This window comes from Gouania willdenowi, chromosome 3 (genome assembly GCF_900634775.1).
Source record: "Gouania willdenowi chromosome 3, fGouWil2.1, whole genome shotgun sequence".
NCBI lineage: Eukaryota > Metazoa > Chordata > Actinopteri > Blenniiformes > Gobiesocidae > Gouania > Gouania willdenowi.
In genome coordinates, this window is record NC_041046.1 from 4,005,408 (window position 1) to 4,018,865 (window position 13,458).

Consider the following 13,458-nt stretch of genomic DNA (forward strand, 5'->3'; position numbering starts at 1 on the left):
GAGCCTCAGTCATGTAGATAATATAAATATGAATATATTCCACCTGATGATGTAGACTGATCTGTATGAACGTAGCATCAGAGACACAGACAAGGTAAAAGAGAAAGTGATCAGAGTGTCTGTTTATTCTCCATTTATAATCTCACTAATTTAATCATTAATTCTCATCAATTCCTGCATTAATTACTTTCTGCTTTTTCAGTGATGTTTTTGGTCTGAATTATGTATTTTAATTCTTCATATTTTTAAAGAATTATTCCTCATTTGTAACGTTCTCCAGTTCCTCCGTGTGATTGGTCTGACACTGTAATATCCTCCTCTGTCATTAGAGTGCGCCAGTTACCCAGACTGAAATCATAAGCTTACCTCAGCATGTTGTTATCGACCTTCGTAGGACAGCTTCTCTTTGACAGGGAATGTCTGGTTAGGTGAAACCCACTAACGGAGATTAATCCAGGATATAATTATCTAGCTTTGTAACATAGAGCCCTAATGTATTTCTGTATAATTTTATGTTTGTTTCTTTATTCGTTTTGTGTTTTTATATACATTTTTGTTTTTTGTATGTATCTTCCAAGTCATTTTGTGTGTATTCTTGTCGTTTTGGGTTTTTTGGATTTCATATTGTGAATATTTGTTGTACTTTTGTGTATTTTCATTTTGTGCATTTTGGAGTCAGTTTTTTTGTATTTTTGTGTCCTTTTTTTTAAATTTTTTTAATTTTTTTTTAATATTTGCCTGTATTTTGAGTAATTTTGAGTATTTTTGTTCTCGTTTTTGTGTTTTTATGTTAATTTTTGGTGTCTTTTATGTATCTTTCAAGTCATTTTGTGTGTATTCTTGTCGTTTAGTTTTTTTTTTTTAAGTAACTTTGTTGTCGTTTTGGTTAAACAAATAACAAAACAATTGTCCTTTATTGTATTTCTGTATAATTTTTTGTGTGTTCCTTTTGTAGTTTTGTGTTTTTATAGTAATTTTTGGTTTCTTGAGTATTCTTTTGAGTATTCTTGTCGTTTTGGGTTATTTGGATTCCTTATTGTGAATATTTGTTGTACCTTTGTGTATTTTTTTTTTCTCATTTTGTTTGTTTCTGGAGGAATTTTTGCCATCATTTAGATTTTTGGAGTCCTTTCTAAATATTAGGTTGTTGTATTTGTGTAATCATTTTGTGTTTTTTGCTGTTTTGTGAAATTTTCTGCCATTTTGTGAGCTTTTGGAATCATTTTTATACGTTTATGGAGTCATTTTGTGTATTTGCTTTTGTCAATGTATGTATTTTGTTGTCATTTTGGGTTTTTTGAGTCATTTGTGTCTATTTTGTTGTGTCTCTGTTGTGTATTTTTCTGTCAGTTTTGAAATCATTTTTAATGAGTAATTTTTTAGAGCTTTTGGCGACATTTTGTGCTATTTTTGTCGTCAATTTAGGTATTTTTCTGTCATTTTGTGTCTTTCTGCTGTTGTGTATTAAGTCACTGTATGTTTTTGCATTTTGTGTGTTTACTTTGGGGGCCTCCAGTGGCCCCTGTCTGATGTAGACGGGGGGGGGGGCATAGCTGAGGCATCTTTAAATCGTCTCCACACGTTGGAATGTAAAAGCTGTTCTAAATGATTGAACCTGTCACTAGTTCACAAGCTGTTACATCAGCACATTCTGCTCTGACCCGTTCATCATCAGCAAGACACATAATTCTCTACATTCCTCACTAGTAGAGGTGAAAGGAAACAAATACTCACGTTTACTGTAATTGAGTAGCTTTTAGGGTACTTGTACTTTTTTGAGTAATTCTAAATCTGTAATTTTACTTGTATGTTTTAAAAAGAAGTAATTCATTACATTTCCACACCCAACCATTTCTGAGTAAATTATTATAATTTTTTTTTTAAATGATTAACAGACATTTGAAACTACAAAAAAATAAATCACCAGACAACAATCAAATGTATCACATCACAGCCGACCAATCAGAATTAAACGTAATGCATCACATCATAGCCGACCAATCAGATTAAACGTAATGTACGGCACCAAAAACAGGAGTTTGTACGTAAATGGTTGTCATCTTGGGGAACTGACTGCACATCTACAAACACGATTTGGACAATGAAAAGCAAAAAATGCTGACACTTTCAATCTTATAGGTACTGTAGGCTATCGAAATTGAAAAATAAATCATTTATAATTATATTATAATTATAACAAATAATCTAAATATCAATTCACCCTTGGGTAGGCACTGCCTACCTTGCCTACCCTGACTGCACTCCACTGATAATATATGGGTTTATATTATTTATTTAAAGTTGTTCATATTATTGCATTTGTAACTTACATATCTTCGTTACTTGTCGGTCATCTTGACTTTCCGTGAGTGCTCAGGTTGGCGTGTCTATTTAAATGTTGTCAGCGCAATGAATTGTGGGTCATCATTATGTGGTCACCTTGGTAAAGGATGCATCAGTGTTTCCTAGGCTAAAGGAGGTTATAAAGGAAGCATTGAGCCCTCCTTTCCTTAGCTTAAAGGGAACTTGGACGTTCTTTATCAAGGCCACCACTTAAACATTGCTGGAGAGAAGGAACATTGGATAGGAAAGGAGATAGGAGGGAATATTTTGACCCAGCCTGACTGTTCACAGACAAACAAACAAGCTAAATAGATAGATAACAAACCTAGAGCGGCGCTTGCAGGTCAATCAGAGTTAATGCACTGATGTCCTTTGTTAAAGACAAATGTGGCCTAAAACCTTTGAAATGTCCTTATTAGTAGATCTATGTCTAACATAACACATTATTTTGCACCATATTCGTTTTATCAGTTTTTAACAATGGGACCAGTTACCGTTTTAGAGCTTGTGCGCCGCCCATGTTGAAATGAGGTCATTGATGTCGCCAAACCGATTCAGAGACAGATTTTACTTGGTTCAGCATTAATGAGGCAGCAGTGGATCCTGGTTGTCTGTATTTACATGCACAGAGCTCTCTTTCTCTACTTCATGTTATCTGTGAAACATAGCAGAGTTGGAACTGACTGAAAAAGTTGCTCAATGATCCTGATGCTTCACCTCATATTGAACTCAATGGGGTTTCCAGTTCAAATGTTGAAATTGAATTTTCACCAAATATTAATTTCATGATATTTAAATGCTGCGATGGACTGGCGCCCGGCCCAGGGTGTACCCCCACCTTGCACTGAGTGTGAGCCGGTTACGTACGCAACTTTTTCACAACATTTAGCAACAAACCATGTTTAAATTTCACAAATATTGCTGTAAATCTGGTAACAAAAAAAATTCAAACGTAACATTACAATCAGCACTCAGAGGGACGTGTCCTGTCAGACCATTTTTCACTTTTTTTTTTTTTATCAAACTCATCATATTTTAACCTATTTTCATCACTTTTTCTTGGCATATTTTGCTCTTTTTATTGTAATTTTTGCTACATTATTTCTGACACTTCTACATCACATTCAAAGCCTTTTCTGCACATTTTTTAACACTTTCCAGACATGTCAGCACTTTATGTTGTTTTTTATGTAATATTGCTGTGAAATATCGCTTGGTGTATTTTTGTTGCCATTTGTCAATTTTTATTATTTTGCGAATTTGCTATTTCATTTGTGTATTTTTCTATCATTTCGTGTATTTTTTTTAATCATTTAGTTTACATTTCATATTGTTTTCATGTGATATTGTTGTCATTTTGTGAATTTTCCTCTTATTTTACTGACTTTATGGATGGACCCCAAAAATCTCTCCTTTATTCCCCCTTATAGATGGTCCTGTCTCCACATGACTGTCTTCAATGTTCATGTCTGTGTTCAACCACCTTCAGCTACAGTGGGGGTCCCCGCTCTCCTTATTTTGGGGGTCACCGTCCAAAGAAGGCTTGAGAACCACTGCTTTACGCAACGCACTTTACAGGCATTTGGCATCTATTTACCACACCATTTACCCAACCCCTCCGCGTGCGTGCGTAAGTATATGCGCGCGCCATGTGGACCCCCCATAGATCGTGTTACTGGCTACTTTCCCTGCTCCGCTGAGCCCACCTCCTCTGCACCAATCACAGCCCTGCTTCTACCTACCAACACATGCACGCGTGCACGAACAATCACACACGCACACACGGTGCCGTGCTTGTGCGTCGCTCCGGTTGCATGTATAGATATAGTGTAGCTGTCTGCAGTGCGTGCGCAAAGATGAGCCGGTGTTCGCCCCGGTGTTCGCCCGGTACGGAATCCATGACGCACGGCGCGTGACAAAGAGAGAGAGAGAGAGAGAGAGAGAGAGAGAGAGAGAGGAGAGAGAGAGAGAGAGAGAGAGAGAGAGGAGAGAGAGAGATAGATCGTTTCTTTCTGCATCTTCCTCCTCCTCCTCCTCTTCCTCCCGGTCTCTCTGCGCCTCCGTCTGTCCGTTATTCTCGGACCTTGTCGGTGATACCGGACGTTGGTCGGTAGGTCCGGTTTGTTTCCCTGCTGGCTACCGGTAGCGCGCTTTGCGGTGCGCGCTCCCTCACATTCGGTGAATGGTGGATTGTGCGAACATGGAGGCGGTGGAGAAGGAGTGCGGGGCCCTCGGGGGCCTCTTCCAGGCCATCGTTAACGACATGAAGGTAACGATGATGACGTCTTTCTTTTCTTCTTCATGTCCTGCTGTTGTCATGGTAACGTCTGCCTCCCGACACGCACGGTGATGGGCATCGTTTTTTTTTACACGTGACTCCCCATCACTGCTGCCGTTATAGTTATATGTATGTATGTGTGTGTGTGTGTGTGTGTGTGTGTGTGTGTGTGTGTGTGTGTTGTGTGTGTGTGACACCGCTGCGTCAGTCAGTCTCCACCATCAGCACACACACACACACGCACACACACACACACACACACACACACACACACGCACACACACACACACACACACACACACACACACCGCACACACACACACACACACACACACACACACACACACACACACGCACGCTCTTTTTCTTTCTTGCCTGCATCCCTCTCGTGCGCGTGCACAGAAAGAGTGCACCGTCATTGATTTTCCGTCAGAGCGGATCAGGCTGCAGGAGGTGAAGGCGTGAGAAGGCGGGCAGCCAGCACACGCACACGCACGCATGTTACCCTGTCTCACCTTCTCTGCTCATCCTGTCACTCACTGAGCTGAGAACATGCAAACTCTGCTCTTAAAGGAACCGCTGCTGTTCCTCCATTAGTCATAGAACATACATTCAGATTCCTTTGATTTCAGTGAGGAGAGAAACTCTTTGTACCTTTTCTTTGATGTTGGTTAATAAAGTAATAGATCAGCATGTCTGTAACCTCTTAAAGGAGCCATTTGTCTAATATCACCTGGATTAAAAAAAAAAAAAAAACCTTCTCAATTTAAACAATAATGTGTAAAATTCTATACAGTTATGATTATATCGAATAATGTTACATGAACAACATTTTTTGAGTTAATGTATTTGAAGGGCTACAAAAATAACTTGAATTAGATAACACATGATCATGTCAGTCAGCACATGCTAATTACTAATTTATTGCAACATATCAAACATACATATAAAGCCGACATGTTGGCAGTTACTGTAAATAAAACTTTACACACATAAAATCTCTATTTTCTTCCAGAAATAGTGTTTTTGTTAGTTTAGTTTTTATTACCAGGGATTTAAAACTTAAGGTTAGTCACAGGTGCAGGAAAGTTGGTGGTCTGTAGATGTTGTAGGAGGTGGGTAGGAAAGTGCTGAGTCATTGTACAACGTGATTTATTTTTAGGTTAACAAATGATTTTATCATAATTATATTTGAAGTTAATGTCATTAATCATCAATACCCACTGTAAGAAATAAAACTATAGGGAGCCATCACAAAAAGAGTCAAAGAGCCACATGTTGCAGACCCCTGTTATAGATGAAGTGATTGTCCTTCATAAACTGGTATGAGGAATAAATGCAGTGAAGTCAGTAGATATTATCCTGTTAAGACGATTGGGGAATTTTGATGAAGACATTTTTTTTTTGGTCGAAATGTTGAGAAAAAAATTGAACTATGTCGAGAATTAAAGTGGACATTTTGAGAAAATGTCAAAATGTCGACATTAAAGTCGGAATGTCAAGATTAAAGTAAAAAATGTCGAGATTAAAGTCGAAATGCCAGGTTAAGTCAATATATTAAAGAAAAAAATAGAATTACAATGTCAAGATTAAAGTGGAAATTTTGAGAATAAAGTCAATATGTAGAGGTTAAAGTCGAAAGTCGACATTAAAGTCGGAATTTCAAGTTTAAAGTAAAAATGTCGAGTACTTAAAGTCGAAAAATCGAGATTAAAATCCAAATGTCGAGATTAAGTCGAAATGTTGAGATTAAAGTTGAAATATTAATGTCCAGATTAAAGTATGGAATGTCAAGATTAAAGTCTAAATTTAAAAAATTGAACTCAAAATACAATATAATGATAAAAGTCTAAGGTTTGCTAATAAAATAAAAGTCAAATCTACAGAAGACCTGAGTGATTGGAAACAGATTTACATTTTATTAATAAAATCTATATATTTAATTTTCTCTGGAAACGTGTGACATGTTTAGTTTTTATCCTTTCATAAAAGTGTTAAATCTGAAATAACAAATCTATGGTTCTCTGTGGTTTTATGACAGTTTAGACGGTTCTTTTATTTGATCTGTTCCTTATATGGTGTGGTTAGCATTAGCACTTTGCTCAGTGTGTGTGTGTGTGTGTGTGTTCGCTGTGTTAGCTTAGCATAGTTAGCTTTAGTTGAGCTTCCAGTTCATAATCGTTGCTACAGGTTCATCTCTGTCCCTGTGTTTGTAGAACTTTGGGGTGGATCTGATGGAGAACTAGGATTGGTTCACTTTGTTGATGTTTTATCTGGTTTTAACCCAGTAGTGGTTTATGATGTATCACAGCACGTTAGCTTCATGTAGCCATGAAATCACATCCGTCTGTGTTTGTGTGAAGGCTGGTGGCGGGAGGGCTGGTGCACACCGTGGAGGCTCCGATGCAGAGCTGCCCGTGAACAGCGTTCCGCTCCAGAGAATAATACGTTTTTTACAACAAACTTGTGGGTAATTTTGGCCCCTGGAACAAGGTTTTGAGGTGCATTCTTGGCTAAACTGAGGGACAGATGGCACGTGGCCCTCGCTAATTCCGACATGGGCATTATATTGTTTCTATCGTGGGCTGACATTTTTTTACCGGTGAGAATGGTTTTGGATATACACCCACTCTTAGGAGTTAGTGGTGATTTCTGTTGGTTAATGCAGCCAGGACAGGGCAGTGCACCAAATAAGCGGTCCCCAGAAACACTTCCCCATAAAAAACGTTTTTTGTCCCACAGTGACAGCGTTTCATACCGATTCTGTCCATTCCGTGTTTAATCGTTTTCATTGGTCGATTCCGTGATTTTGTCCGTGATTCCATCAACACAGATGTGCCGGTATGTCAAGCTCCAAATAAATGCTTAATCTGTGCGTCGACACTGCTTCACTGCACGTTGTTTGATTGTGTCACACGCTACTATTCAGACTTGCTGTCAACTCACCCCGAATGTGTTTTTTTTTTACAATATTCGTGCGTCTCTCGTTGTAACGCCAACACAACTGGTGTATTCTTCTCGTGATGGCACGTCTTGAGGTAGGCTCATACATGCCATCATTTGTTGCAATCTTAAGAACGTTCCTCGGACCAACATCTGCAACGACCTGTAGTTTGTTGCTATCCACGTTGCCATGGCGTTTGTTAGCTTGTCTTGCTTTTGTTTATGATTTGTCCACACGATGCATCCAATGTGGACTGATGAAGACTTTGTTTGCTGTTTGGTTGGGTGGGTGATTTAGTCGCGTCAACAGCGTATATTGCGTTTATGATACTTAAGACTTGAAGTACTCCAGTGATGAGAAAATTCAGCTTTGTCGTAGCGACAATAACGTTAGTTTCATCCAGTTGGCCATTTGTAATCAATTTAAAATCAAAATGTCCATGTGACAGCTCTGTGCCTTTCTCTATGTTTCTGTCCCACAACTTCTTTTCTGTTCTGTGTCATGTACTGCGTTCACACCGTACTGAGGTTGTATATGCACATATATGTGAATGCGCGCACATGCGCACCACCAAAAAATTATTGTGATTAATTAATTATTTTACAGATTCTTCAGACCAGGGACAGCGTTTAAACAACAACATTATTACATTAAGTAGACTCTCTTTTCTTTCAACATTTCCTCATTCTGTTTTGATTTACACGTTTTTGTTTCGTTTCTGTTTTATTTGTTTCCTGTTTAGAAACTTGCTGATTGTGAAACTTTCTGAAACCGTACCAACATGTTAGATAGGGTTATTAGAATATAATAATAATCATTATTTAAACTGGGGGGGTACCGTTGGATGAAGTAAAGATTGACAATGACTCGATATATTTGCTGTGTTTTAATGTTTTAGTGTCAATATTAAGTTTTTCTGTAACAACAGCGGCTGAAATAACAGGTCATTTATTTATTATCATTTTAAAAGAAGACGTAACAACAGGTTACATGTTTTCTGTTTTTTATTTTACAGAAATGCTGTACATGAATGAAGTTAACAGTAACATAACCAACTTTATCATCTGCATTGTTTCACCATGAATTAAATTCAGAGGGTCCAGCTCTGATAGTGGGGTCTCCTAACCCTCTTCCCTGGTCAGGGGTCTGTACCTTTACTCTACAAGGAACCATTGAACCTCATCTCACCTGGATTAAAGTCCTCCTGGAGCCATAAAGACCTTCTCTATGAAGACAATACAGTGTATTACATTATATAAGTTAGAATTATATAGAATAATGTTTGATTTATATTGATCATGTAAATGGAAACTTAAAAACAGTTTAAAATAAAATAAAATTAACATCAATAAATAAAACAGTATCTTCATCTTCAAATTCTTACACATCTCAGTTTACATGAACACAATGTTTATAAAGTAGATTTTATAGTTAATGTATATGAAAGTCTATAAAAGTAACATGAATATAATAACACATGATCATGTGATCAACAACATGCTAATTACTCATTTCATAAAAACATACATATTTAACCTGTACATTGGTGGTTAAATGAATCTGTTCCCACACAATTAAAATCTGTATTTTCTTCCAGAAATAGTGTTTTTGTTGGTTTAGTTTCTTACCAGGATTTAAAACTTAAGGTTAGTCACGGTGGAGAAAGTTGATGGTCTGTAGATGTTGTAGAATGTGCTGAGTCATTGTACAACGTGATTTATTTTAGGTTAATAAATTGTTATATCATGATTTTATTTGTCATTAATCATTGACAGCTTCTGGGTGGATGTTGGCGGGGGGGCCTTGGGTTGGGGTCGTGCAGGGTGCGTTGGGTCCTCGGCTCCTTGGGGCTTTCTCGGGTGTGTATGTGGCAATATTGGGGGTGTGTGGGGGGCTGCTCGACCATGGGGGTGGCCTGGGGCTCCCTTGGCCCCCCGCTCTTTCTGCTGTTTCTGGCTGCATCTTTGGGCAGCGCCTGGGTTTACAGTCGTGGTTCTTACACATACACTGGTTTATGATGCACTGGCATGTCTTAAGACTGTGGATAAAACTGAACACTTCATCTAACATAAGATTGTGTATAAAATATGTTGTTTCCTAATGTAACCTCAAATTCTGATATTATAATGCATTTTTACATTTAGGATTTAGTTATTTATTCTAAATGTTTGTTTGTTTTCCTCATGTTTTAAAAAGGTGTGTGAATGTGTTGGTCCACGTCATCAGTTTAGTTCAGGAAGTTTCTGTTGTTTGTGTTTGATGAGCTCCGGTAAGCAGAGGTTCTCAATCTTTGGGTCAGGATCCCATTTGGGGTCGTGGGACACAGGAAGGTGGTTGTCACATACCTTAAAGAAACAGAATATTTTTTGAATATTTGAGCCCATTTATTTTTACCTTTTTTCTGTAACTACACCAAACTACACCAAACTTTTAACCTATTTTTATCACTTTTTCTTGCCATATTTTTGCTCCTTTTAATGTATTTTTGCTACATTTCTCCAGTTCTGACACTTCTACATCACATTTCAGTGTTTTTTCTCCCACATTTTCTACTTTCCAGACATGTTCAGCACTTATAAACCCTTTCCACCACTTTTACACCTAATGTCACATATGTTGACCTATTATTGTTACATTTTACCTCTTTTCAACATATTTCATGATTATTTTTGGCCAATTAACCACATTCACCATTTGTCATGTCCATTATTTACCAGTTTAAACTAATTGTTCCAATTTTAACTCTTTGAACCCTTTTTACCACTTTTTCTGTCTGTTTTTGTCCACTCTATAATTTGTAACTTTTTAACCAATTTCTGTGGTTTTTAAAATCCCATTTCACCTCCTTTTCCACCATTTTGGTCACTTTGAACCATTTTATTAGTGATTAAAACCAGGATTTCCATCTTTAAGATGACTATAATCATAATAATAAACGTTCCTGGATAACAGTGGATATTATTCAGATGAATAAATAAATGTGGTTATCACAGATTCATAGAACAATGGACCATCATTTTACTGACTTTATGGATGGACCCCCAAAAATCTCTCCCCTTTATTCCCCCTTATAGATGGTCCTGTCTCCACATGACTGTTCTTCAATGTTCATGTCGTGAGGAAAACATCAGAACTTGGAGTAAATGTTCTCCTCCCACAGACGGGTCTTTATTGTCCAACACGTTTCAAAGACTGTGACATTAAAGAACTGAAGATGTTCTGTAGACGTGTATCACTGGTTCATTCTGTGGTCCAGGGAACCCCCCAGCACTGAAGTGTTTGTTTCATAATGAGGATGTGAACGAGACTCAAACCAAACCTTCTGTGTGTCCAGCAGCGTTGGTTCATCTCATTCATGGGACCTTTTTAAACTTCACTTTATACTAAGAATAAAGCGTGTTTTATAGAGTGAATCTTAACATTAACGTACTGATCGACCGTTTCTCTCAGACTTTAGAAAGTCATCGTACCAAACATGTTAAATAGGGTTAATTAATAACTTCTGTTATTAATTGTATATTTATAAACTTTAGGTGATTTATGGAAACCAGGAGATTCACGCTGAAACCACGTGACATTATGGCAATAAATTGTGTGATTTGAACCCAAAACATACAAGTGAGAGTAGTATATAAGTATAAATTATTATTTAATCCCATCCCTTTCATTTTGTTTACATTTCCTAACTTCAACAAAAAAATATGTAATTTAAGAACTTAACAGAATCTGTTTTAGAAGCAAAAGTTAAACTTTTTGAAAAATATAATCTGACAGTTTGATAAATATATCACTTATTATTGATATTTGTGCTTGAATTACTGTTAGTTATCATTTACTTGTTCTCACAAGTTTAAAAGAATGAAATAAATTGCATTTCATCATTTTGTAATTATTGATATTGTGATATATATTGCAATATCAATAATGTATGTTATATATATATATGATATATAATAATAATAATGTATATTGTATTGTTAAGTATCGGGATATATCGTATCGTGTTATGCAAATCGGAAATTTTATTGTCAGATTCATGGCAACGCTCACCCCTACTACACACCTCTGAAGATTAATTTATTTTTAAATAAAATGATGCTCTGAATTGTTTTAAATACAGTACTCAGTCTGTTCCACAGTTTAACTCTACATAACACACAAACCTTTTATTGTTGTACGAACACTGCAAACCTTTAGATTTGATTATAACTTTCCTTCCTCTCGTTCATGAAATATTTCCTCAATATTTTTTGGTAACAGATTCATTCCTTCCTTGCTTTATATAAAAACTCTTGTGCTGTTTTATGCTCCACCAAGTCAAAAAATGCAGAATTTTGGATTGAAAAAACAAATTTATGGCTAATATCACTATATAAACCATTTCTTGTAAAAACTTCTTTGTTTATGTAGTGAATGTCTGTCTGTGATGGACTGACTTCACGTCCACAGTGTGACACCAAACATAACAGAAGTGTAATGTAAAGATTTTATTTTTTTTGTTTTTTTTCAGCAATTTTTTGTCCTGTTTTTTTTGAGTATTTTTTCCTTTTTTCATGCAATATCTTTCTGTTTTTCAGATGAATTTTTTCAGTTTTTTGTTCTAGTTTTTTCTTGTTTTTCTGATCATTTTTTTCTGTTTCTCAGACAGTTTCTTAGATTCTAAAAGATCAAGGAGCATCTTCGTGGCTAACGCTAGCTAAAAGTATCCAGGGTCAGTTCAGCCCTGAGGCTAGTTCCTGTTTCTGTAGATGAATGGGATGGAGCGATCACTGGGGGGCGGGGCCAACACTAGCCAACGCTGGCCAAGGCCGGCCCACTCTCTGAAGCTTTTGTCATGGCTGTCAAAGCCTTCTGGTCACACTCAGTCTAATTGTATTTTATATCATATTATTTAGAATATTACAATTTTGTTTTTGTTTTTTACATGGTGACATACCCAATGTTAACTTAAAACTTGAGAAAAACTAGAGAAAACCATATTTTAAGGGTTTTTAAAAAGGTTAAACTGCTTTTTTAATCATATTTAATGCTTTGACAAAATAATCCATTGATTTGTTTGTAAATTAACTACTAATGTTGGGATATGGTTCAATAATTTGATAATTTCTTGCATTCATAGTCAAAGTCAACACTAATCAATTAGTCAATCCTGATCCGTCTGTGGTTCAGGGTCAGTGTTAGGGTCTGAATCAGTTAATCTGATTGGTCGGCTATGATGTGATGCATTATGTTTAATCTGATTGTCGAACATGATGTGATGCATTATGTTTAATCTGATTAGTCGAACATGATGTGATGCATTATGTTTAATCTGATTAGTCGACCATGATGTGATGCATTATGTTTAATCTGATTAGTCGACTATGATGTGATGCATTATGTTTAATCTGATTGGTCGGCTATGATGTAATGCATTATGTTTAATCTGATTGGTCGGCTATGATGTGATGATTATGTTTAATCTGATTAGTCGACCATGATGTGATGCATTATGTTTAATCTGATTGGTCGGCTATGATGTGATGCATTATGTTTAATCTGATTAGTCGAACATGATGTGATGCATTATGTTTAATCTGATTGGTCGGCTATGATGTGATGATTATGTTTAATCTGATTAGTCGACCATGATGTGATGCATTATGTTTAATCTGATTAGTCGACCATGATGTGATGCATTATGTTTAATCTGATTAGTCGAACATGATGTGATGCATTATGTTTAATCTGATTGGTCGGCTTATGATGTGATGCATTATGTTTAATCTGATTGGTCGACCATGATGTGATGCATTATGTTTAATCTGATTGGTCGACCATGATGTGATACATTTGATTGTTTTTTCAATCATTTAATTTTTGTATTTTCACAATGTTTATTGATAATTTTAAA

The 13,458-nt window shown here is 36.4% G+C and overlaps 1 protein-coding gene across 3 annotated transcripts in view; it reads left to right on the forward strand.

Moving 5' to 3' along the window:
- Positions 1-4,170: 4,170 nt before the first annotated feature.
- mtss1lb (MTSS I-BAR domain containing 2b) overlaps positions 4,171-13,458 on the forward strand; it is a 69,076-nt gene continuing 59,788 nt past the window's right edge. For 2 of the 3 annotated variants that reach the window (XM_028475971.1, XM_028475980.1), the window contains exon 1: positions 4,171-4,612. In XM_028475971.1, coding sequence (XP_028331772.1) covers positions 4,526-4,612 — 87 coding nt within the window. In that variant the 5' untranslated portion in view covers positions 4,171-4,525. The remainder of the gene's footprint in view (positions 4,613-13,458) is intronic. The other variant, XM_028475986.1, reaches the window with a different exon arrangement.